Source organism: Hemicordylus capensis, chromosome 7, assembly GCF_027244095.1.
Source record: "Hemicordylus capensis ecotype Gifberg chromosome 7, rHemCap1.1.pri, whole genome shotgun sequence".
Lineage (NCBI taxonomy): Eukaryota > Metazoa > Chordata > Lepidosauria > Squamata > Cordylidae > Hemicordylus > Hemicordylus capensis.
Window position 1 is genome coordinate 33,000,889 of NC_069663.1, and position 22,232 is coordinate 33,023,120.

The 22,232-nt window shown below is 49.3% G+C and overlaps 1 protein-coding gene and 1 long non-coding RNA gene across 3 annotated transcripts in view; one reads left to right on the forward strand and one right to left on the reverse strand.

The window, feature by feature from the left end:
* The window catches only part of LCK (LCK proto-oncogene, Src family tyrosine kinase), a 34,938-nt gene that overhangs the window by 2,144 nt on the left and 10,562 nt on the right, over positions 1-22,232 (forward strand). The window contains exons 2-9 of one of the 2 annotated variants that reach the window (XM_053268708.1): positions 4,517-4,614; positions 8,132-8,213; positions 9,451-9,541; positions 11,311-11,409; positions 12,647-12,750; positions 14,410-14,559; positions 15,935-16,087; positions 19,204-19,383. In XM_053268708.1, the coding sequence (XP_053124683.1) occupies positions 4,522-4,614; positions 8,132-8,213; positions 9,451-9,541; positions 11,311-11,409; positions 12,647-12,750; positions 14,410-14,559; positions 15,935-16,087; positions 19,204-19,383 (952 nt within the window). In that variant the 5' untranslated portion in view covers positions 4,517-4,521. Of the gene's footprint in view, positions 1-4,516; positions 4,615-6,210; positions 6,307-8,131; positions 8,214-9,450; positions 9,542-11,310; positions 11,410-12,646; positions 12,751-14,409; positions 14,560-15,934; positions 16,088-19,203; positions 19,384-22,232 lie in introns of those variants that run through there. The other variant, XM_053268709.1, reaches the window with a different exon arrangement.
* On the reverse strand, positions 14,301-20,416 carry LOC128333317 (uncharacterized). The gene is made up of 3 exons (XR_008310910.1): positions 19,753-20,416; positions 18,251-18,345; positions 14,301-14,540 (listed from the first exon to the last, which is right to left on the reverse strand). It is a non-coding gene; the product is annotated as an uncharacterized LOC128333317 (long non-coding RNA).

Genomic DNA, 22,232 nt, shown 5'->3' on the forward strand with positions numbered 1-22,232 from the left:
CCTGGGGGCCCCAATATCCTCTTGAGTCTGTCCTGAGTGGTGTGGTTTGTGCCCTCAGTAACCTACATGTTAAAAAATAATGCTTAACTTGCGGCGGGGGCGCCCCCCCTCAAAAGGCCTTTAGGTCCAGGCTCCACAATTACCTAGGTGCACCTCTGTTTTCAAGCTGTGGTGTTTGGGAACATGGTAAAGCTCTGTGTAGATTATAGCTTTTCTGAAATTTGGAAGTGGTGTAATGTGAGAGCTATTCTTGGTGCATCCTTTGGATATTTTTACAGGGTTGGGTATTTTTATAGGATTTTTAAAAAATGCTTTTTATTTTTAAGCAGTATTCTTTCAGTATTTGTATTGCTAAGGATGCTTATATTCTCCAACTATAAATGATAATTTTAGGATTTGGAACATTTTTTTTTAAAAGCCTTCCAAATTGTGGATTTTAACGTCAGCTAGGAAGAGCTCCCCAAATTATTCTTTTTTAAATGAATATGAATACGATGAATATTTATATACTGCTTTTCAACAAAAGTTCCCAAAGCGGTTTACATAGATATAAATAAATAAAATGGCTCCCCTGTCCCCAAAGGGCTCACAATCTAAAAAAGAAACATAAGATAGAGTACAGCAACGGCCACTGGAGGGATACTGTGCTGGGGATGGATAGGGCCAGTTGCTCTCCCCCTGCTAAATAAAGAGAAGCACCACTTTAAAAAGGGGCCTCTTGGCTCCATTAGTAGGGGGCATTTAAACCGTGGGTTTAGATTTTTCCTCAGCCAAGAATACAATTGCCACCATTTTCCTAGCAGAAGCTCTGTGCCTTTTATTATTTATTCATTTTGATTTTTTAAATTTTATTTTAACAGCAGTGTTATTTATTTTAACAGCAGTGTGGAGATTCAACAGGTACAGTTTTGGGGAATGCAGTGATTGGGGAAAGGGCTACTTGCTGGATTTTTGCCTGTCACGCAGCTGTTAAAGGTAGTGAATCAGGTCAGGAAATCAGGAAATCAGGTGGCAGCCGCAGCTGAGGATGGTGTCAGAGTGGAGTCAAAGGTGGGGCCATTTTGTTTATCTTTAGCAAAGCTCTCAGGTGTTTCTCAGGGAAGTGATGGCTGATTTCTGTTTGATTTCATCATAAATCATCCATCCATCATTCACGATCTACTGTGCAAGCCACAAAACTGTAACAAATAACTGGATATTACAATTGCATATTTATATATGGGCACAGAGTTTCATTCCCACCCACTACCAGCATTAAAATATCACAAAGTACCTGCTCCAGGCTTAGGTTATAGAAGGCCTCACTTTTGCATCAGCATAAGCAACCTGAGCGATATGATTTATAATATGTTAATATTTCCATCCCAACTTAATCATGATATTTTCCGACCCAAAGCAACTATTATATTTATTATGGAAACGCCTCTCCTGCTTTCCCCTTCCATCCTTGTGCAAAGCACAGTCTAAAAAGTAATGTGATCGATCTTCAATTTGCCCAGTGCTACAAATACATAAACTAATAAATAAACTAATGTTTTAAATACTCATTTTGCAATACTTTGGAATGCAGGAACAGAAATGTGAGTGATGTAAAAAGTAGGCAAAATTCAGCAGAGATCCTTCAAAACTGTTGGTAGCTGTAACGAATCAATACCATGGCACCCATTTCATAATCTGGATAATGCCTGAAATCTCCTGCAGCTTAAAAACATCTCGAATTCTAATTTTTAGGGATGTGCACAAAACGTACGTGAATCACGTTTTGTACACATCCCTACTAATTTTCATCATGGCCTTACTGATGGCAGATTCTGTAGAATTATGATGTCCTCAGATGATCAGCCACACTTCAGCAGGTGTGATCCTGTTAATGGAAGGAAGTTTGCTTTCTGATTTGCTCCTTAGGCAAGGGCTGTCAAAGTTGGGTTCCCAGATGTTGTTGAACTACAACTCCCATCATCCAGAGCCACAATGGCTTTTGGCTTCTATCAAGGATTGGCATAATTCTGCATGAACAAGTACTGCTGTAACTGAGGGAACTGTGTATAGCAATGTCCTGTATATGTTAGCTTTTGACACTGTCAAACTTCCTTGCTTTCTGAAATTTCTGCCCTGCAAAACAAAATGTTTTTGACTCACTGTCATCCCCTGAATCACGGCTATAACTGGATTCCCGCCATCCTTCGCAATCATGAGGTTTTGAGCACACACAAAGAAAGGATCGAGTGTGTTCTCTAAAAGGGGTTTTCTTTCTGGTTGGGCTTTCCAGTAGCACCCACGGCCAGCACTGTGGATGCTTTATCATGCGAGGCTTTGAGAGCAATTCATGTGAATGATGCCGAATCGTTGCATTGTCGACACAGAAACGGAAACAAAAGAAAGGCCTTTGGTGCTTGACCTTCGCTCAAAGTTCTGTGTTTCTCTTCAATGACTCCATCCTTATGCTTGTGCAGTGTAGTAACGAGTATTGGGAAGACCCAGGTACAAATCCCCATTCAGTCATAAAGGTTACTTGCTGGCCATGGACATGGTTGGCCACCAGCTACATTGGTTACCAGGTTATTTCTGGGTGCAATTACCTTTAAAGCCCTAAATGGCTTATGGCCAAGAAGAACCACTTGCTCCTGCAAAGTTCTAACCGTGACCCATTAACATCTTCTGGAGAGACTCTCTTATACCTCCTAACTTCTTTTGAAGTCCAACTGGTGGTGGCGTGGTAGTCTTCTCTGTGGTAGCCCTGGTTCCCTGGAACTCCCTGCCACCTAATCTCCCTGCTACCAAGTTTTAAGGAAACTGAAAGCATTTCAGGAGGTGAAGCCTTCGCTAAGGTTTCATAATGGGTCCCTGCTGCCTTGGTTGTTTTTAGAATTGTTTGTTTTTATGGCTGCACCTACTATGCTCAATTGCTGCACTGTGGTTTTATTGCATTTTTGTGGTGGTTTTGATTTTTTATTGTGAAGCGCCTTGAGTTCATGTGTGAAAATAGGTGGAATATACATTTAAAAAAATAAATAGATGCATAATGGATAAATAAAAGAAACACCTGAAATCTTTAGTGCTCTCTCTCTCTCTCTCTCTCTCTCTCTCTCTCTCTCTCTCATTATTACACCTATGCACAGTACATAGGTGGAAAGATGGTCCGGAGTATTTTGCAGAGTCAAATTAGTCAACATTTCCTCAACATCTTTGGGGTTCCCCTCCTGTTTTTACAGTTTTATTTGGTCCCTCCTTCTTCTTTGAAAGGAAAAAAACACTAAATTACGTACATGAGACTATCTCATAATTGCTTTTAGCCTAGGCTGAGCCCCTGAATTCCTTTCCCGAGCATTTATTTCTTTGCTTGTTTATCGTATTTGAGATATACATCTGCGATATGCATCTCTAGGCAGTGTACACAATCCAAGTTACAATATAAAAACAAACAAAACACTTTTACAGAATAAAAACAATTAAAATCAATTCACAGAGTAAAACAATCAAAACATTAATTAATAATATTAATTAAAATTAATGATGTTCAAGAATTAGGTCTCTTTCTTTCTTTTTATTTATTTTTACTCTTTTGTGCGATTCCGCCCCCCGCCCCCAAAGCTGATTGCTGTAAATTGTTTTAAGACTTTTAAAAGATCTTTGTTTGTATTGGACCATGTCTTGATGATAATGCATTTTAAACAAATCCCCTGAATGTGCAAGGATCCAGATGGCTTTCCCCCAAGGTACTGCTGCTGGTCAGGCAACTTTCCCATTAAGCAGATGACTAGGAATGGTCTACTGAGATATTCTCTGGTAAGGGAAGGATGAATCACCTTTCAAGGTGATTCAGTGATTCCTTCCCAATGCCTGTGCGGGAACTAAGCAGCTTGGGGCAGACAAGCCATTTTCAGCAAGACAGACGGAGGTTTAGAGGGACTGAGGAAGACCAGAAAGTGGGAGCACCAGGGAGTGTAGGGCAGCACTTTGAGGAACAGGGTGGCCACTCCCTATTCAAGCTAACCAATATCTTGATGGCTTGAAGATATGAAGTGCTGTATGAAATGTGATCCCATAACTGTCACCAGCATCAACTGGCTTGTTCCCGGGCCATCACGGATAACGGGTAACACACTTCCTCATAAGAGCATAAGAAGAACCTTGCTGGGTCAGGGCCGAGGCTTAAGAACATAAGAACCTAAGATTCATATGTAAGAACAGATCTATTTCAGCCTCCTGTTTCGCACAGTGCCCCCCCGGATGCCTCCGGGAAGCCCACAGCCAGGAGATGAAGGCAGGTCCCCTCTCCTGCTGCTGTGGCTCCCCAGCCACTGGGATTCCACGGTGTCCTGCCTCAGAATTTCCTCCCCCTCAGCCATGTTCCTGTCAACTTAATACAATTCTAAGCAGGGTGTTTTTTGTTTTTAAAAATGTCATTTTCGGTTTGAATGAACTGCCTAAAGGCAGGCTTGGCTAAGCAGGGAGCCGAACCCGGGTTTAAGGCCTTTTTGTCTCTTGCTTCCCCCTCTTGCCTTTCTTCCAGCAGAGATTATGGGTTGCTGCTGCAGTTCTGAGTATGACGGCGACTGGGGTGATGACATTGAAATCTGTGAAACGTGCCACTACCCCATCGACCCAGCCCAGGTGAGGCGCTATGTTTTGCTCGGGTTTCCTCGCCTCTCGGTCGACCACATATACCCCTTTCCCTCAAAGCTCTCTCTGGCTCTTTCTCAGGCTTTGCATCGGTTCCAAGCCCTGGGCATGGACAGAGGGCGCATGGTGCGCAGCCGCCTTGCGGGATGGCAGCAGGGACTGCCCAGAAGTGGCTTGTCCGAATGAGCGTGGAGGGCAAAGGAGAACTCCGTCTGCTGTGCCATCTCCCACCCTGCAGGCTGCCTGCAGGCTGGGTATTTGTCAGGTAGAGCTGTGCAGTTCCTCGCAGCTCGACCTGACGCATGCCCACCCTGTAGGCAGCACAGATCTCATTAATGCTGGGGCAGGATGGGAGAGAGAGGAGCAAACGGAGCTCCAGGAAGGAGAGGCAGCTGTGCCTTTCTTGTCCCCCCTACCCCCGGCCGGCTTGTTAGTTGCTGCTGAAACTGCCTGAGAACCCTATATAAGCTGCCTTAAGTTCCACCATGGAAGAAATACAAGATGAAACATAGTAAATAAATGAGTGTTAACTTCCTGCTCCCCCCATTGAATCACTCATCATGATCATGAGCTGAAGCACACATTTTGATTGTTAATTCATGACCTGTCCCAACCTGTTAGGCTCCACAGCATCAAGTGGGAAGGATTATAGGAACATACTTAGGAATCTGCCATATACCGAGTCTGGCCATTGGTCCATCTAGCTCAGTAAAGTCTGCCCAGACTGGCAACGGCTTCTCCAAGGCTACAGGCAGGAGTCTCTCTCAGCCCTATCTTGGAGATGCTGCCAGGGAGGGAACTGGGAACCTTCCGCATGCAAGCAGGCAGGTGCTTTTTCCAGAGGGGCCTCATCCCCTAAGGGGAACATCTTACGGTGCTCACATGTAGTCTCCCATTCAAATGCAAACCAGGGCAGACCCTCCTTAGCAAAGGGGAACATGCTTGCTATCACAAGCTCCGTAGCTCAGTGTAAGGGCGTCTGCCTGAAACCCTGGACAATACTGAGCTATGATGTGAAATAACTTTGGCTAAGCACAGGCTGAGGCCTAAAAGGGGATTTGCTTAAATTGGGCTTCTGTGTCCTGCTTGCAAAACGACTGACACAAACCAGTAAGGTGTGACAGCTAGGCTACAGCTGGGCTACCAGAGATAAGGCAGAAGCCTGCTGGCAGCAAAGCGGCCAAACCAAAAAAGGTATTTCTAAGAAGTACCCAAGTGTCAAGCCGAAAAGTGCAGGTAGGTAACAAAGTCAAGTGGGAAACCACCCCGCTGTGTGACCCAGGAGGACAAAGGAGAGGACATGATGGACCTCAGAAAACCATGAGAGTCCAGAGGGATGCCACAGCCCAGAGGAGAAGAAACCACTCAGACGCTGAGAAGGCACATGTCAGGCGTCCGATGGCTGCACCCCAGATCAAGGAGAGGACCTGAAGGGCAAACTCCAAACAGAGACCAGAAGCCTGCTTGGAAAGCAATAGCCGGAAGGAGACCATCCGGGTCTGTACACACTCCCAGCCCCTGTTCAGTTGGGGGCCTAAAAGATAGCCAGACCTTCAGGACACCTTCAGCTTCCATCGAAACTCAGAGTGTACCTGGGTGCCTGTCTTTGCTGTCGGTCGTCACTCTGTACATCTCTGGACCTAGTTAGCTCAAAGTCAGCACCAGACTTAGACCTAGCCTTGTGTAAGTATCTATCTAGGTAGATTGTTAGCTTGTTGATTTGGGGAAAGCTTGATGTGTACAGACTATATTGCCTTGTGGTCTTGTTTTATTGATGCATTATTGCATTAGTGGACAGTGTGGTGTGGTGGTTAGAGTGTTGGACCAGGACCAGGGAGACCTGAGTTCAAATCCCCACTCAGCCATGAAACTCACTGGGTGACTCTGGGCCAGTCACATATCTCTCAGCCTACTTCACAGGGTTGTTTCGAGGATAAACATAACCATGTATACCACTCTGGGCTCCTTGGAGGAAGAGTGGGATATAAATGTCAATAAAATAAAATAAAATAAAAGTTATTAGTGATCTTAATAAGAGTTATTGTTTGCCTTGCCAAAATTGTGTGTATGTTGGGTGCAGAGTAACCTAAGCCACAAGGCTTAAACAGGTGGGGTGGTTCAGAGACACCCCATCTGTCTGTATCCAATAAACCATAAGTATATTATATTATACAAAGGTCTCCTTGAATCTTTAATTATACCCAGTTTATCTGCGCAGAGGTCTCAGTCTGGGTTGTTGGTTAAGGCTCTGGGAATTAAGCACATCCCCCTAGTCACGCTGCAGCTCGAGACAGGGACCTATCCTGGTCAGTCTTTGACCACAGACAGGCAGTGGTGCACTTTAGACTGGACTTCCGGATGAAGGTCCAGTCCCCTGCAGGCCTGGGGGGCCTCCAAATGCTGAGCGGTCCACTAGTTTAAGTGGCAGGATTGTCCATGCAAAATGTGGTATCTCTCTGCAATTTAGTGGGAAGTATCTTATTCAGAATGTCATCTTCTATTTAAAAAAAGAGTTTCCAGCTTTCCCTGAGCACGTTCTGGTGTAAAAAATCATGCTTTGCAGCTTATCTATTGGCAGCAGTAGGAGCAGTAGGGGTCCCCCAAAAGGCCTTTAGGGGAGCCCCAAAAGGCTCCAAAATTACCTAGGTGCACCTCTGCAGACAGGGACCCATAAGTGCAGATTTCTCGATCAGCAGCCTCTTGCTCTGCGCCAGGTATACTTGCAGAGCCAAACAAGTCTTCCAATGCTCTCCTTTGAATTTGGTCATCTGTACAGGAAACCCAAATACACTCCCAACACAACATGGGTCTTACATGCATAAAACACGTGTGTTTACAACAGCTATATGGACCAATCAGTATAAGGGAGCTTCAAGGTTCATATGTGCAAAGGAAGGGCTGGAGCTCAGGGGTAGAGACCCTGCTTTGCATGAAGAAGATCCCGGGTTCAAAATCCAGGTAGGGCTGGGAAACGAACTGTTTTTAATCTTGTAATTCTTGTTTTACCTTCTTGTCTATTTGTTGTAAACTGCCCAGAGATGCAAGTTTGGGGTGGCATACAAATATGCCAAACAGTTAAATAGCTGCCTGGAGAGCCGCTGCCAGTCTGTGTAGACAATACTAAGCTGGATGGACCAAGGGTCTGACTCAGTATAAAGCAGCTTCCTATGTGGATCATCTTCTTTTTCACCAGACCCCAGATATGCAGGTTGTAATCGGGACGTGTGTGAATAATATTCATTTAGTTACAAAGACGGATGTTAACTCTGAGTTCCTTGAACCAGCTAAAAACATGGGAATGACAACTAGTTCTAGTTCAACTCTGCATTCCGATCTGCTGCCCCTCTTTGTATCCATGTTAATTTTCCTGTTCAAAGACACGGAAGTAATAGAGCTGGGGTGGGACACAGGGGGGTCACTGTCTTCAAAACAGCTCCTAAAGGTATATAGATGCTGGTTGTCTTTGTCTTCATCTTGGCTCCTTGACTGATCTTTGTTTTCCCCACAGAGGGTGACTTCCAATGGCTCTGAGGCATGGAGCCCTCTGATGTCTTACGAAATGGATCCTCCTCCCAGTTCCCCTGGGCAAGGTTAGGACTGCTGTCCCCTCTTGTTTGTTTGCCATGATCCTGGATCTGGGACCCTGCAGCTGGGGAACCAGGTGGGCAGTTCAGAGGGTGAAAGAGGGTGGAAAGGTCCTCTGACCCAGGCCCTGGGTGACCCCACACCAGGAGCACCAGAGGAACCCAAGCCAGCACCTGCAGAACTCAAAGACACAGCTCCTCCTTCATCCTCAGACCCAGACGTGTCCCCTGAGGACCTGTCAGCTAGAATAGAGATTTCCCCAGTGCCACAGGATCTGGAAAATTGGACAAGGCCCCTTTAAGCAACAGAGCCTCCCCACAGAAGTGGGTGGGGCCAGTCCACTCTGTCCAGGCAGCCGCCACAAAACCTGGCAGTCCGCTCCAAGCAGCTGCTGGAGGAACGTCCCTCTCGTCCTGCTAGGCCCAGCTCTTGTGGATGTCTGCTTGGAGCTAGCCAAGGTCCTGGCCCCTTTCTCCTGGTAGCTGTCCCAAGTCTGTAGCCTCCTTCAGATGTTATTGCTAAGCCCGGCTGTGGCTGTGTACAGTGGGGTGAAGGGGGAGGAAATCCCACCCCTGTTGTGTCACTCGCCCACATGACCCACCATTCATGGGTCATGGGACAGAACTTGCCCTCCCCTCCTTCCTGGATCCAAATCCTACAAGTTTACAAGTGAGCACCTGCCTAACAGGAGATGGAGACAGGGCCCAACAGATCTGCCCAGGGAGGACATTCTGCCCTTTTGGCACCACCCCTGAAAAGGCCCTGTCTCTCTCTGTGCCTGCCAGCTGTGCTTCTTACAGCAACGACACAATGAACGAGCCCATCTGGAGCCCATCTGGAGTATGGGCAGGTTCACATGACCTGCACAGCACTGAGATGTCTTGCCCTAGGGGCTCCTAACCTGAGGTCCCCAGATGTTGTTGGACTCCATTGTGGTTGGGGATGATGGGTGTTGTAATCCAACAACATCTGGGGATGCAAGGTTGGTAACCTCGACTTACACAACTCCAAATAATTTTCAGACAGTGAGTCTTGTTTTGTGAGCTGAATTTGAAATAACGGGTGAAATAACATCCAAACGACATTAGTCGTGACTAAGTCCCACTGAAACAAACAAGTCTTACGTTCATCATTGTGCCACTGATTTCAATAGTGCTTGGTCATGAGTGAGTAGTTTGGATGCTGCCCGGGATCCCAGGAACCTCTTTTGTCTCCTAGAGACCTGTCCATTTGTCTTTTCAGATAAACTGGTGGTTGCGCTGTATGATTACGACTCCCTCCACGATGGAGACCTGGTGCTCCGAAAAGGGGAACAGCTGAGGGTATTGGAAGAGTAAGTCTGTTTCCACGCTGGAGTCCTACTCAGCAAAAGGAGTCCCCCATCACAGCCTGACTTGTATGGGGTGGTGGTGGTGGTTTGCATCTCACGACGCAGGGCCTCTGAATACCCTTCCTTCCCCAAGCAGGGATGGTCCTTCCAGGAGGCATGGTGAGGTGGCCACCCCGGGCAGTGGGTTTTCAGGGTTCCAGCAGGGTGGCAAGACGCCCCCTGCTGTCAGCATCCGAGCAGCTCTTGTGGACCAGTCTGACCTTGGCGGGCTTTGCCAGGACCTTCACACTCCTTGCAAAGCCTGCAAGAAACACAAGGGGAGAAGAGGCGGCTGCTGGCCCCCTTCCCTCCTCCTCGCTTCGTGTGCCAGTTTCAAAGCTTGCGAGAGCGGGTTCTGAAAGCAGGGCTGGCCCGCCCACCAGGGGCCCAGAGGAAGGCACCATTTGGCACCCCAGCTCAGCGAGGTATTTCCTTTCTTGTAATTTCCTTTTGTGATATTAAAAGGTAAAGCATGCCCTCCAGTCGGTGTCGACTCCTGGCGTCCACAGAGCCCTGTGGTTGTCTTTGGTAGAATACAGGAGGGGTTGACCATTGCTTCCTCCCGCGCAGTATGAGATTATGCCTTTCAGCATCTCCCTATATCACTGCTGCCCAATAGAGGTGTTTCCCATACCAGCGGGGATTCGAACTGGCAACCTCTGGCTTGCTAATCAAGTCATTTCCCCACTGCACCAATAGGTGGCTTCTTTTGTAATGTTACATTATAATTAATGTAAGTGTAATATTAATATAATTGCATTGTAATTATAACATTGCATTAATATTATATGATTATTATAATATTACAATATAATAATATTATTATTAATATTATATTATAATATTACATGTATTCCCTTTCTTAAGGAGTGTTTCCAGAGCACAGGCGGAGCTGGGAAGTTGGTCCTCTGGTCCATGGAGATGGACTGAGGCGCTTGCATGTGGGGTGTCCCTTTGCATCCTTCCCCACAGAGCCTCCTCCTCCCACGTGCCCTTTGTTCGTTTAAATGCTAGCCATGATCTTTAATATCTTGGGGCCAAACGACATCTTATGTTAATGGTGGGCTTTACACAGGAAGTGGATTGTACATAAGGAGCGTCTTGTCCGATGGAGCTGGGAGAGGGGGCACCCAAGGAGGCCCGGCTGCCCCTGCTCCTCAGAGCTCGGTTTGCTTCTCTCCCATCTGCCCTGCCCCAGCAGCTATGGTGCCTGCAGGCTGGCCATTCATCAGGTAGAGCTGCACAGTTCACCGCAGCACAGTTCTTGGGCAGGGTGGGAGAGAGAGGAGCCACCTGACCTGAGCTGCTGCCGGGAAGAGGGATGTTCCCCCATTGGTTCCCCCCACCCGGCTCCTTAGGACCAGCCGCTCCTGCTGTACACAGCCCTTTTTCGTCCTCCTGCTGCAAATAGGCACTTGTGACATGGGACAAATTTGGACAGGAAAACAGTGCAAGGAGAAAGCGAGCTGCCACTTCCCATATGCCGGGGTCCTGAGCCAGTTTTTTTTACTTTTAAAAAGGGACACCTTTGCTCTGCTTCTTCTGTTAATCCTGGCCCTTGGTTGTCAAAACGTATATTTCTTTGGAGAATAAGAAATCTTGCCGGAGACTCCCCTGCAAGGGGACTCAGCCAAGGTTACACAGCCACAGGAATGCAGATCCGTCTGTCTTCTTTCTCTGGTGGGAGTGGGATGGTGGAGGAGGCAGACTGACGACAACTGTTTCCCTTCCAGGACTGGGGAGTGGTGGAAAGCGCAGTCTCTGTCCACTGGGCAGGTGGGCTGCATCCCGAGCAACTTTGTCGCCAGGCTGAATACTCTGGAGCAGGAGTTGTGAGTTGAAATGTTTTGTGCTTTGCTCCAAGTGGGTTTAGCAACTTACCATTCAGATCTGAATGTCCTTCTAGAGTATTAGAAACAAGCCAAGAAGAGAAGAGAGCAAAGAACATAGAACGTAGGAAGCTGCCATATACTGAGTCAGACCCTTGGTCTGTCTAGCTCAGCACTGTCTTCACAGACTGGCAGCGGCTTCTCCAAGGGCTGCAGGCAGGAATCTCTCTCAGCCCTCTCTTGGAGATGCTGCTGCCAGGGAGGGGACTTGGAACCTTCTGCTTTTCCCAGAGCGGCTCCATCCCCTGAGGGGAATCTCTTCCAGTACTCACACTTCTAGTCTCCCATTCATATGCAACCAGGGCAGGCCCTGCTTAGCTAAGGGGACAAGTCATGCTTACTACCACAAGACCAGCTCTCCACCACCACTACTACTGTTTATATACGGCTTTTCAACCAAACTGTTCTCAAAGCAGTAGGTACATAGGAAAAGCTACATATGTATAAAAAGTCATGTCCTGGGTTCCATCTCTTGGGTGTCACACTGTGGCATGACCAAGAGATGGAGCCAATGTGGTGGTGTGGCTTAGATCAGGAAGATCCAGGTTCTGTCCCTGCTGCTTAGCCATGGGGTTTCCTGGGTGACCAGCACTCACATGCGCACGGAGCCCAACCTCCCTCAAAGGATTGTTGTGAGGCTAATGTGGAGGAGGGGAGAGAACCGGATGAACTGCCCTGATTTCCTTGGATGGAGGGGCAGGCAGGTTAAAAAAAGTAGTAGTAGATAACAAGAAATTCAAGGTGGAGCTCAACAGGATGCAACAGTGGACCTATGCAGGTGGCATTGGCTCAAATCTCATTAGCTCCCATTCAATTCTATGGGGCAAAAGAGATGGGGTGCTATCTGAGAGGATGCTGAGAAGGGGGCGCCCCCTGGCCCTCTCCCCCAGGCACTGGGTTCACCAGGGCAGGCTTAGTTTCCACCCTAATGGCAACTGGAAATGGACCCTTTCACTTTCCCCCATAGTAGTGGATGGCTGCCATCTACTACGATGTACTTATTGACTTTGCAGTTAATCAGCTAATACTGCCTATGATTAATTGACTGCCGTTAATTGAATTGGGTGGCAGCCCTACACATTCTGTCTTTTAAACCATAAAATAAAACGGTTGTTGCCCACCGAAAGAATAACACAAGGGGCAGGATGGAACTCAGCAAACCATGGCTTGTCTCTTTCAGGTGGTTTTTCAAATCCCTCACCAGGAAGGACGCTGAGCGGCAACTTCTGACAGCAGGCAACACCCACGGTGCTTTCCTCATCCGGGAGAGCGAATCCACCAAAGGTAACTGGCAGCACAGGGTGTTGCTGCTAACCGCTGCCACTTTGCGTTTAGACCTGGGCATGGAGGAGGCCTCATCTGCCCAGCAGACTGAAAGGGGGTGAACTGCCTTTCCCTCTCCCCTGGAATACCAACTGCTGGAGACAGATCATTGCTTCCTAAGAGAAGTGAAAGTAAATTGAGAGAGGTTTCATTTTGCCTGGGGGAAGACGCGAATTTCTCTTGTGTGTGTATGTTTAAAAAACAAAACAAAACACAATATAAAAACCTGTCCCTCTTGCAGACCACCTTCATGTCCTCAGAAGCCACGTCCGTCTGTCTCCAGTCACAAAATCCTCAGCATCCTCATTAAGCAACAATTCCTTAATTCAATTTTGACCCAGCTTTTTGAACTGCAGGTTCTTAAAGCTGCCTATTAAAAAAACCCCACAATTCCCAGGATACTTCGGAAGACATCGGGACAGTTAGCAGGGACAGTCCAAGACATTTTGCTGCCTGAGGCAAAGGACAAGATGAGGCCACACCCCGACACACCCCACTGGGTGTCTGCGGACATTTGTGCCAGTGGTGGTGGTGGGGAGGAAGCCCTTGCGGTCTCCTGTGCACCTCCTCGCACCCACACCTGAGGCAGCTGCCTTACCCTGCCTTGTGGAAGGGCCGCCCCAGACAGTTGGGAGCAAATGAGACACGTGACTTTGATCATGTTATTGGCCATGATGCTTGCTTTTTCTCCGGATGCAAGAGGCCTGGTCTGGACCAGGGCTGTGGGGGCAGGGTAGGGGGGCTTTATCCCCCCACCGTGGGGTCCTGAGCTGGGTTTGCCCTTAAAGAAATGCTTCTATTGGAGCCAATGCAAGCTCCCCCCACCCCCAGGAAAAATTGTATGTGTGGGGAGACCTTGATCCAGTTCAGGACCTGCATGGTGGGAGGGAGGGGGGTTTAAAGGGAACCAAAAGGAAGCATAAAAGACTTCGAAAAAGACTAATGAAACAAATCGTGCCCGTAAGGATCCACAGGGAACAAACGAATCCAGTTTCTCATTCGCGCTTTGCTGAGGGTTTCGTCCTTGGCCTCTCTCCAGCTCTGGGTGTCCTTTTGGGAGTCTAGGGATGGTGAAGGAAGCCTCTGTCCAGACCAGGCAAAGACCCGGGGTGACAGATGACACCCAGTTAGGGTTGCCATTTTCAAGCTTCCCAAATCCGGGTGGCCCAATGTGCATATTATGCAAATTACATGGCAATGTATTTGCATTTTTATTTATTTATTTATTTATTTATTTGACAGGTTTGTATTCTTTCCCTTCCTTCTCTGCCCTCCCATGTGATCAGATGCAGAGTAAAATCCGGGCAATCCGGGCAGCACATTTGAAATCCATGTAAATCCTGGTGGAATTTAGCAGCCGGAGGGGGGGTGGATGAGCCAAAATCCGGGGGTGTGGGGGCTTCCCTAAATTCTGGGGGGCATGGCAAGGCTCCACCCAGCTCCACATGAGGCAACCTTTTGAGGCAAAGTGGGAGGAAGAAATATCTGAGGACTGTGGAGGGAAGGAAAAACCGTGTTGGTAAATGAGTGAAAGGTTCCAGCTAGAGGGGTCTGCAATCTCTCATCAGAAGGGAACAAACAATCTGACCTTTTCTTCCTCCTCCTCGTGGCTTTCTCTAGGCTCCTTTTCTCTCTCCGTGCGGGACTTTGACCAGAACCAGGGGGAAGTGGTGAAGCACTATAAGATCCGCAACATGGACAACGGCGGCTTCTATATTTCCCCTCGCATCACCTTCGAAAACTTGCACCATCTGGTGGAACATTATACAAGTAAGGCTAGGTGCCCGCCAACCCGGAGAGCCTCTCAGTGCCTGGTGTGGTTACTGGGGGGATGATCCCACCCCCACTTTCTTGGCTCTCACCAGGGCCAGTTTGGACAATACTTCCCTATTGGCCCGGATAGCATAAGATTAAGATGTGAGCGCATGCACTGTGCATGCACATGTTTTCCCCTTCCACAACGCACCATTCCTTAATCGCACGAGCGTCTGTGACCAACCCCCCACCCACCTTCCTTCCACGCAGTGTGAGATGATGCCTTTCAGCACCTTCCTATATCGCTGCAGCCCAATAGAGGCGTTTCCCATAGTCTGGGAAACACACCAGCGGAGATTCTAACCGGCAACCTCTTGCTCCCTAGGCAAGTTTCTTCCTTGCTGTGCCATTAGGTGGCCACAAAACCTTTACCTCCCATATATCTGTCGTTTGTGCTATAACAGGCTCACACAGCTACCCCTCTGGAATTTGCTGGTGTTTGTGTCCAGGGGGTGGGGTGGGGGGGGCTGAGTTTCTAGGCCTCTAGAGCTAGCCCAGGGGTGCACAACTCAAATACCCCAGTGGGCCAGAACCAACCATGACTTGGGGTGTGTGTGTGTGTGTGTGTGTGTGTGTGTGTGTGTGTGTGTGGAGGGAACAGGTAAATGTTCAGCACATTAATGATTACATTAAAATTAATGATTAAATATAAATGAAAGTGACTATTAATTACTCATTAAAATATTAATGGAAGCAATTATTAGTTAACCACAGCATGAGGAGAGAAGAGGAGGCTGCTAGCAACCGTCCCTCCTCCCTGCCTCTAAAGCACTTTCAAAGCGTAATTTTGTAAGGGGGCCGACCCCCACCAGGGCCATGGGGCAGGGCAGCATTTTGCACCTCACATCAGGCACCACAAAACTTTGGGCCAACCCCTGGGAACAGCAAAAAAGTCCCCACGGGCCAGATCTGGCCCCTGGCCTTATGTTGTGCAGGCCTCTGGGGCTACCCCAAGGCAAGGGGGTCTGTCCGCAAGACATTTTCCAGGGTGTGTGTGGGGGGGCAAAGCCAGTAATCCAATACGCACACACCCCACCCTGGGAGTATGCCCCACGGATTTCAGTGGGAATTGGCTCAATCCAGGGGAGGGGCAACTACCCCCTCTCTCCCCCTCCAGACGGGTGGGGGGGGGACTGCAGGTGGGGTGACACGCTCTAGCCAGTGAGAGCTTGTTGGATCTAGGGGGCTTCTGTTGGGTCCAGGGGTCGTGGCTGGGGCGTGCTCCCCCTCGCCCGAGAGGGTCTCCTCCCGGTCCGGGTCTGGGGGGCTCCTCCAAGCCCTCTGCTCTGTCCCTGCTCCCTCCTCCTCCTCCATGCCCTCCCCTCCCCAGGTAACACAGACGGCCTCTGCACCCGCCTGGGCAAGCCCTGCCAGACCCAGAAGCCGCAGAAGCCCTGGTGGCAGGACGAGTGGGAGGTGCCTCGAGAGAGCCTCAAGCTGGTGAAGAAACTGGGAGCTGGCCAGTTTGGAGAAGTCTGGATGGGTGAGTGGGGCGGCGGCGGCTGGGAAGGAGGCAGGAGGGTCTGAGGGGCCGTCGCGGTTCGTCCCCAATCAGCCGGGGGTGGGGGCCAGGGTGGCCCAGCTGCCTCTGCTTCTGGGCAGCAGCTCCTCTCTCCCCCCTCGCTGCCTGCAGGCTGGCCGTTCGTAAGGTGGACTGTGCAGCTCTACCTGATGAATGGCAGTGCGGTTCCCGGGAAGGGCAGGAGAGAGAGGAGCCAGGAAGCAGAGGCCGCGGTGCCCCCTGGCTCTTTGTTACGAGCGGCTAATGTTTATAGGGCAGTGGTGGCACACATGTTCTGCTCACCCATGGATTCCAGCTCCTTCAGAATCTCCGCTTTTATTTTTACAAGCCCAGGAAGTTTCTAGCCCTTATGGTCATGCTTTTAGAAGCCATGCTGGGCGATGCTTCAGGAGCCTGAGGCTGGCTGTCCAGGACTTCCCGCCTTCTGGGGCTGGAGTCCTGTGTTCTTGATCCCCTCTCTCTAGCTAGCAGCAGCAGAAGAGATTATGCCAAAGGAGGAGAGCTGGTCTGGTGGTAGCAAGTCTCAATTATCCCCTCTGCTAAGCAGGGTCCACCTCAGTTTGCATTTGGAGGGGAGACATTGAGGCTGTCCTCAGGAGCAGCCTAGCCTGGGTTAGGCTGCTCATCTGGAGCGTCGGGATCTGCACTGATCCCGGCTCTCCCGCCCAGACTAACCCCACTCCTAAGCCCAGCTCTTCGCCGAGGTTAAAGAAGCAAGAGCTCCCTTCACCCGGCTGCCAGGATCGTGTGTCTGCACGAAGCCCGAGGAGATACGGGCACCCAGAGTGGCCGTCTGACAGGCGAATCCCGTGCCAATGCACCGTGCTCGTGGTGTAGTGCATTGTGGGATATCTGGAGGCCGGGACGTGCTGTCCCCACCTCCGGAGCGCCACACTGCATAGAGTAGCGTGAGTCGTCTGGAGCGACGGAGCATGGCCTGTGCTTCCAGCAGCATTTCTTTGATCGTCAGAAGGGAAGGCAAGTTGGAGCAGTCTTCCCCCATGCCTGCCCCCCCCCACCCTGGTTGTGTGAATGACCCCGAGATGTGAGCCTGTAAGATATTACTCTCAGCTCAAGGGGAAAGCATCTGATTGCATCTCCAGGTAGGACAAGAATTTTATAGGACAAGATTTTATTATTGAACCAACAAACTACCAAAGCATACAGTACATTGCCAAAGCACAATTATATACAAAGTGGTTGTTTGTACATGATATATCTACAAGGATTTACACACAATGATTTGGAAACCCAAAAGGTTATGAAGTATATGCAGGTAGTACTGTAATTCGGGGGTGGGGGATTTCAAGGCACATCAGGTAATCGGGTGGGGGGGGGGGCGGTTTACATCCAACGTCCATTTCCACAATTTGTCCCATTGCTGTTTAGAAGAGATACTCTTGTCTTTTTGCACATAACCATACAAACTTTTCCAGAAGAGATTTACTGTCTCATCTGCGTGAACCTCTTGGTCGCGTCTTCCCTCCCTATTCCTATGCAGGAGCATTGCTTAAATGACACACAGGTTTACTAACCTGATTATGAGGAGGAGAACATTCCAATTCCCTAGTATGAGGGCACCCATTCCGTCCCATTTCCTTGAAGGTTTCTTTCTGGGACCTCGAAAGGAGGTTCTATCACTCAAACCCGATGTTAGTTCTTCCCAAGTCTGTTTTCCCAAATTAGGCCACTCTAACAGCTTGCTTACTCCCTGCCACACTCTTTTGGCTACCACACACTCTTTTAAGAAATGTGAGTGGGTTTCCCTGAATGTTTTGCCTAGCTCACTCGCTTTCTGTTTGCAGGTGATTTTAGGGCACTCTTGCTGGTCCTCTGGGAGCCATGGCTTAGCCGCATTAAGTGGTAGTACTTGATGGTATAAGCGCCACCTTGTTTCCCATAAATGGAAAGGGACTTTTTTCTCTTTAAAGAGAGCGATAGGGTGATCGGGTTGCAACAAGTACTGTGAAGTGTGGTGTTTGTAGCGTTTACGTTCTAAATCAGGTTTTAAGAAACCCACTTCTAGAATCTCTCCATAAATTGTTTTCCTTAGCTGCTTAACTGAGGAGGATCCTTTAAATAGATCTGGTTCAACCTTCCATTTTTTAAGTGTGAATAACAAACCTCTCAAGTAGTCCGGGTGTTCTCTTTTTAAGCTGGATAGATTCCTGCCTGTAACTTTGGAGAAGCCGCTGCCAGTCAGTGTAGACCATACTGACCTGTAGTGGAGTGTAACAGAGTGGAAACTGAGCCATCTTCATTTATTTATTATTTCTCTATGTAAACCGCTTTGGAAACTTTTGTTGAAAAGTGGTATATAAACATTTGTTGTTGTTGTTGTTGAACAAAATTACTAATGTTTGTTACTTAACTATTACCAAATCATAAACAACAGCCCTACTCTGAGTGAAAGATCATCCTAACAGAAAAATAACTATTTTTTTGTTATGGGGAAGAGAGCTGGTCTGGTGGTAGCAAGCATGACCTGTCCTCTTACCTAAGCAGGGTCTGCCCTGGTTGCATATGAAAGGGAGACTAGAAGTGTGAGCACTGAAAGATATTCCCCCTTAGGGGATGGAGCGGCTCTGAGAAGGGTATCTAGGTTCCAAGATACCTCCCTGGCAGCATCTCCAGGATAGGACTGAGAGAGATTCCTGCCAGCAACCTTGGAGAACTCTTTCTATTCAAAACCTTGGAGAGTTGCTGCCGGTCAAAGCAGTCATGGCCTAGATTTGACTGGCAGCTTCATATATTTAAGAAATGAATGCCCAAAACCTCAGGGCTCCAAATGCCGCTTTCTTCCCCCTCGGTTCTTTTTGATGGCAACAATGGTGGTCAGCGCTATTGGTGCTTCACTAGGAAAATGTGCTCCCTCCTATCTCCCTTGCTCATGACTGCCAAGCTAATAATGAAAAGGGGAAGGAAGCAGCAGATGAAATGATGAAAGGGCAGTAGAGCACAGCAGACACTCTGCAGTCCTGGAAGTAGCGCAATGGTTCATTCACACATGCAAGTCTCTGTGTAGACTAGATGTGTAAAGATTCATGGGCTGAGATCCCCACCCTGTTCCTTCACAGGTTACTACAACGGCCACACCAAAGTTGCCATCAAAAGTCTGAAGCAGGGCAGCATGTCCCCTGAGGCCTTCCTCGCCGAAGCCAACCTGATGAAGAAGTTGCGGCATGCCCGGCTGGTGAGGCTCTATGCTGTGGTGACCCAGAAGCCCATGTACATCATCACGGAGTACATGGAAAAAGGTAACACTCTCCAGCGGGCAGCAGCTGCCATGATAGTCGGTTGCTGCAAAACCAGCAAAGCGTCCGGTGACACCTTGAAGACTTGCACATGAGCTGTACCAGAAACTTTTGTTGGTTAGAGTCCACTTCTTCAGATGCATATGCACCTGACCAAGTGGAGCAAGGGCCCCAAAGGCTATGCTCTGAGAAATCTGTGCGTCCTTAAGGTGCCACCAGACTCTTTACGGCTGGGGTTCTCAAACCCCAGTTATTGTTGGACTACAGCTCCCATCATCCCCAGTCACAGTGGCCCCATGGTGCTCAGCGGCACTCCCTAAGGAGGGGGTTTAGGACTGTGGGCAACTCCCCACAGCTTCTTTTTAGCCCTACCTGAGGATTCTAGCGCAGCAACCAGCCCCCAGCCAGCAACGCTCATCGGAGAAGTTCTTCGCCCACGGAGGAAGTATCCTAAGCCGACTGTGATTGCCTTTTTGCCTGCAGTCCAAAGATGGCCACCTCTTCCCTTGGCAGCACACAGTCACAGTTTGGGCATGATAGAAGAAAGAGTAAAGAGCAAGGGAGGCATGGAAAAGGGATGCGAGTTTACAGCTCACAGAGAAGGGAGTCCCCTACCCAGGCCTTGGACCTCTGCAGATGCCTCAGCCTCCCACCTGGTCGGCAGGTCTCCTGTCTGCCCCTTCCCTGAGTTGGGTTGCCATTTTCTGGCTTTCCAAATCTGGGTGCCTAATTTGCATATTATGTAAATTGGCTTGAAAATAATTTCTGGGCAGGATAGTGACTGCACGTTTTGCTCCATAACTCCGCTTCTGCAAGGGCTAGAGCTTCGCTTTTTTAAAAAAGGGGGGGAAAGAAAGCTGAAATCCAGGCAAATTTGGGTGGGCTAAGCAATCTGGGTGAGATGCTTAAAATCCGGGTGAAACCTGGAATTTTGAGGGGCTTGGCAACTCTACTCCTGAGCCATCGGAGCTATTCTGGACAGTTCCTCTGCATCGCCCTTTGCTCTAGATAACGGAGCTCAGGATTCCGATTATGATATGCTGAATTTGGCACCAGACAGTGGAGCGAGAGAGAAGGAAGCGAGAGGTTATTGCGCACCACAGCTACAATGGAGGGCGAGCCTGCCAAGGACCTCAAAATAGCCAGGAGACTCGGGAGGGGTTTCCTGTCTCTCCCCACTCGGGGGGGGGGATGTGGGGAGGACTTCTAAGGGGAAGACTGACCGTCCAGCTCTACAGTTCCATGTTCTATGGGATCACGTGGAGGAGAGCCACAAGTCCTCCTGCGCAGGGATGTTCCCCAGAGGGAACAAGCAGGAAGCCAGCGATGCAGAAAGTGCAGTTCATGCCAGTTATGCGGTTTTTCGGTGGTGGTGGTGGGGAGGGGCTTAGGAGAGACCCCACCACCACTTGGTCCCGAAGAGATATGTCGTGCCCATGGAGAACTCCTCATGCTACTCTGAGCTTCTGGGGTGCTCTGTGCACAGTCAGTGAGAAAGGCTGCATCGCCAGGGAGCTGGTCTCTTAGCAGCCTTGGGGGCCCCAACAGAGGCTTGTCCACCCCACCCTCTGCTGCCTTGTCTGCACAAATTTCACGAATTGGAGCACAAATTGTCTGCCTCATGTTGGAAAAGGCAATGGGAAGCTGGCCATGCTTCTTCCTGCGAGAGTTGGTTGCTCCACCAGAGGAATTTGGCTGTAAATCACAACTCTGAAGGGGAGGGTTGGAGGGTTACCCCCCCCCACACACACACACCCCGCCATCTGATTGTACACAAAAGTCTGTCAGCTTGCCAAAGCCTGGGCTATTTTGGTCTGTTTCTGTACCTCCCCACCATTAACAGGGAACTTTAAAAGGGAACTTAAACCTTCAAAACGTATATAATTGTGATGGTTTTATGGCAATGGGGCAGAAGAGGAAATGTGTCTCTTCTCATCCACAACATCACAGGCATTATCCAATCGGGTGCCCATAACAGTCACACAACCACCTTACTCAATGTGCAGCAATCCAGTGACAATGGAGGTGGTTCTTGGAGGAAGAATAGGGCACCTCGGAGGCATTTTGGTGCAAGTTGAAACATTTGGAAATTTATTGAATATTACAGGCAGGGGTGGCCTTTCCATGAGGCAGGGTGAGGCTGTTGCCTCAGGCACAGGGACACGAAGGGGCGTAGGGGTGGCAAGCGCTGGACCCTCACAAGCACAGGCACCAGCCCCCCATCCGGAGTTTTCTCTTCCTGCCTCCGACCATGGGGCAGGAAAGACTGGGATGGGGAGAGAGGTCAGTGCCAACCAGCTAAAGTCTGGCCAGGAAGGAAGCAAAGGGGCTGACCTGGCTCCTGGGAGGCTGGAGGAGTCTCCTCTCTACCTGGCTGCCCTGGCTTCTGCTGCTAGTCCTGGGACAGAGGAGTAAAGCTCCTTTAAACAACAGAGACCTTTAAAAATAATTAATTCAAGCTATAGGGCAGACCTGCTCAACTTCGGCCCTCCTGCAGATGCTGGCCTACAACTCCCATAATCCTGGCTCTTGGCAACTGTGGCTGGGGGTTATGGGAGTTGTAGTCCAAAAACAGCTGGGGGTGCCTAAGTTGAGCGGGCCTGCTATCCTATATAATAAAAGGCTAAGTGAGTGGCCGTGGCTTTGGAATGTTGGGGATCTGCGTCCCTGCCTCCCTGGGCTGTTCTGGGCCTGTGCAAAGCACAGGCCCAGAACAGCCCAAGGGACACAGGACCTCAGACACCAGTGTCCCACAGCCACGGGCGGCCATTAGCCGGTGTGTGGCGGCGGGGGAAAGTGGCCGAGGCAGCGGCGGAGCTGCCGCCTCGGCCATGAGCTGCGGCACGGCGAGA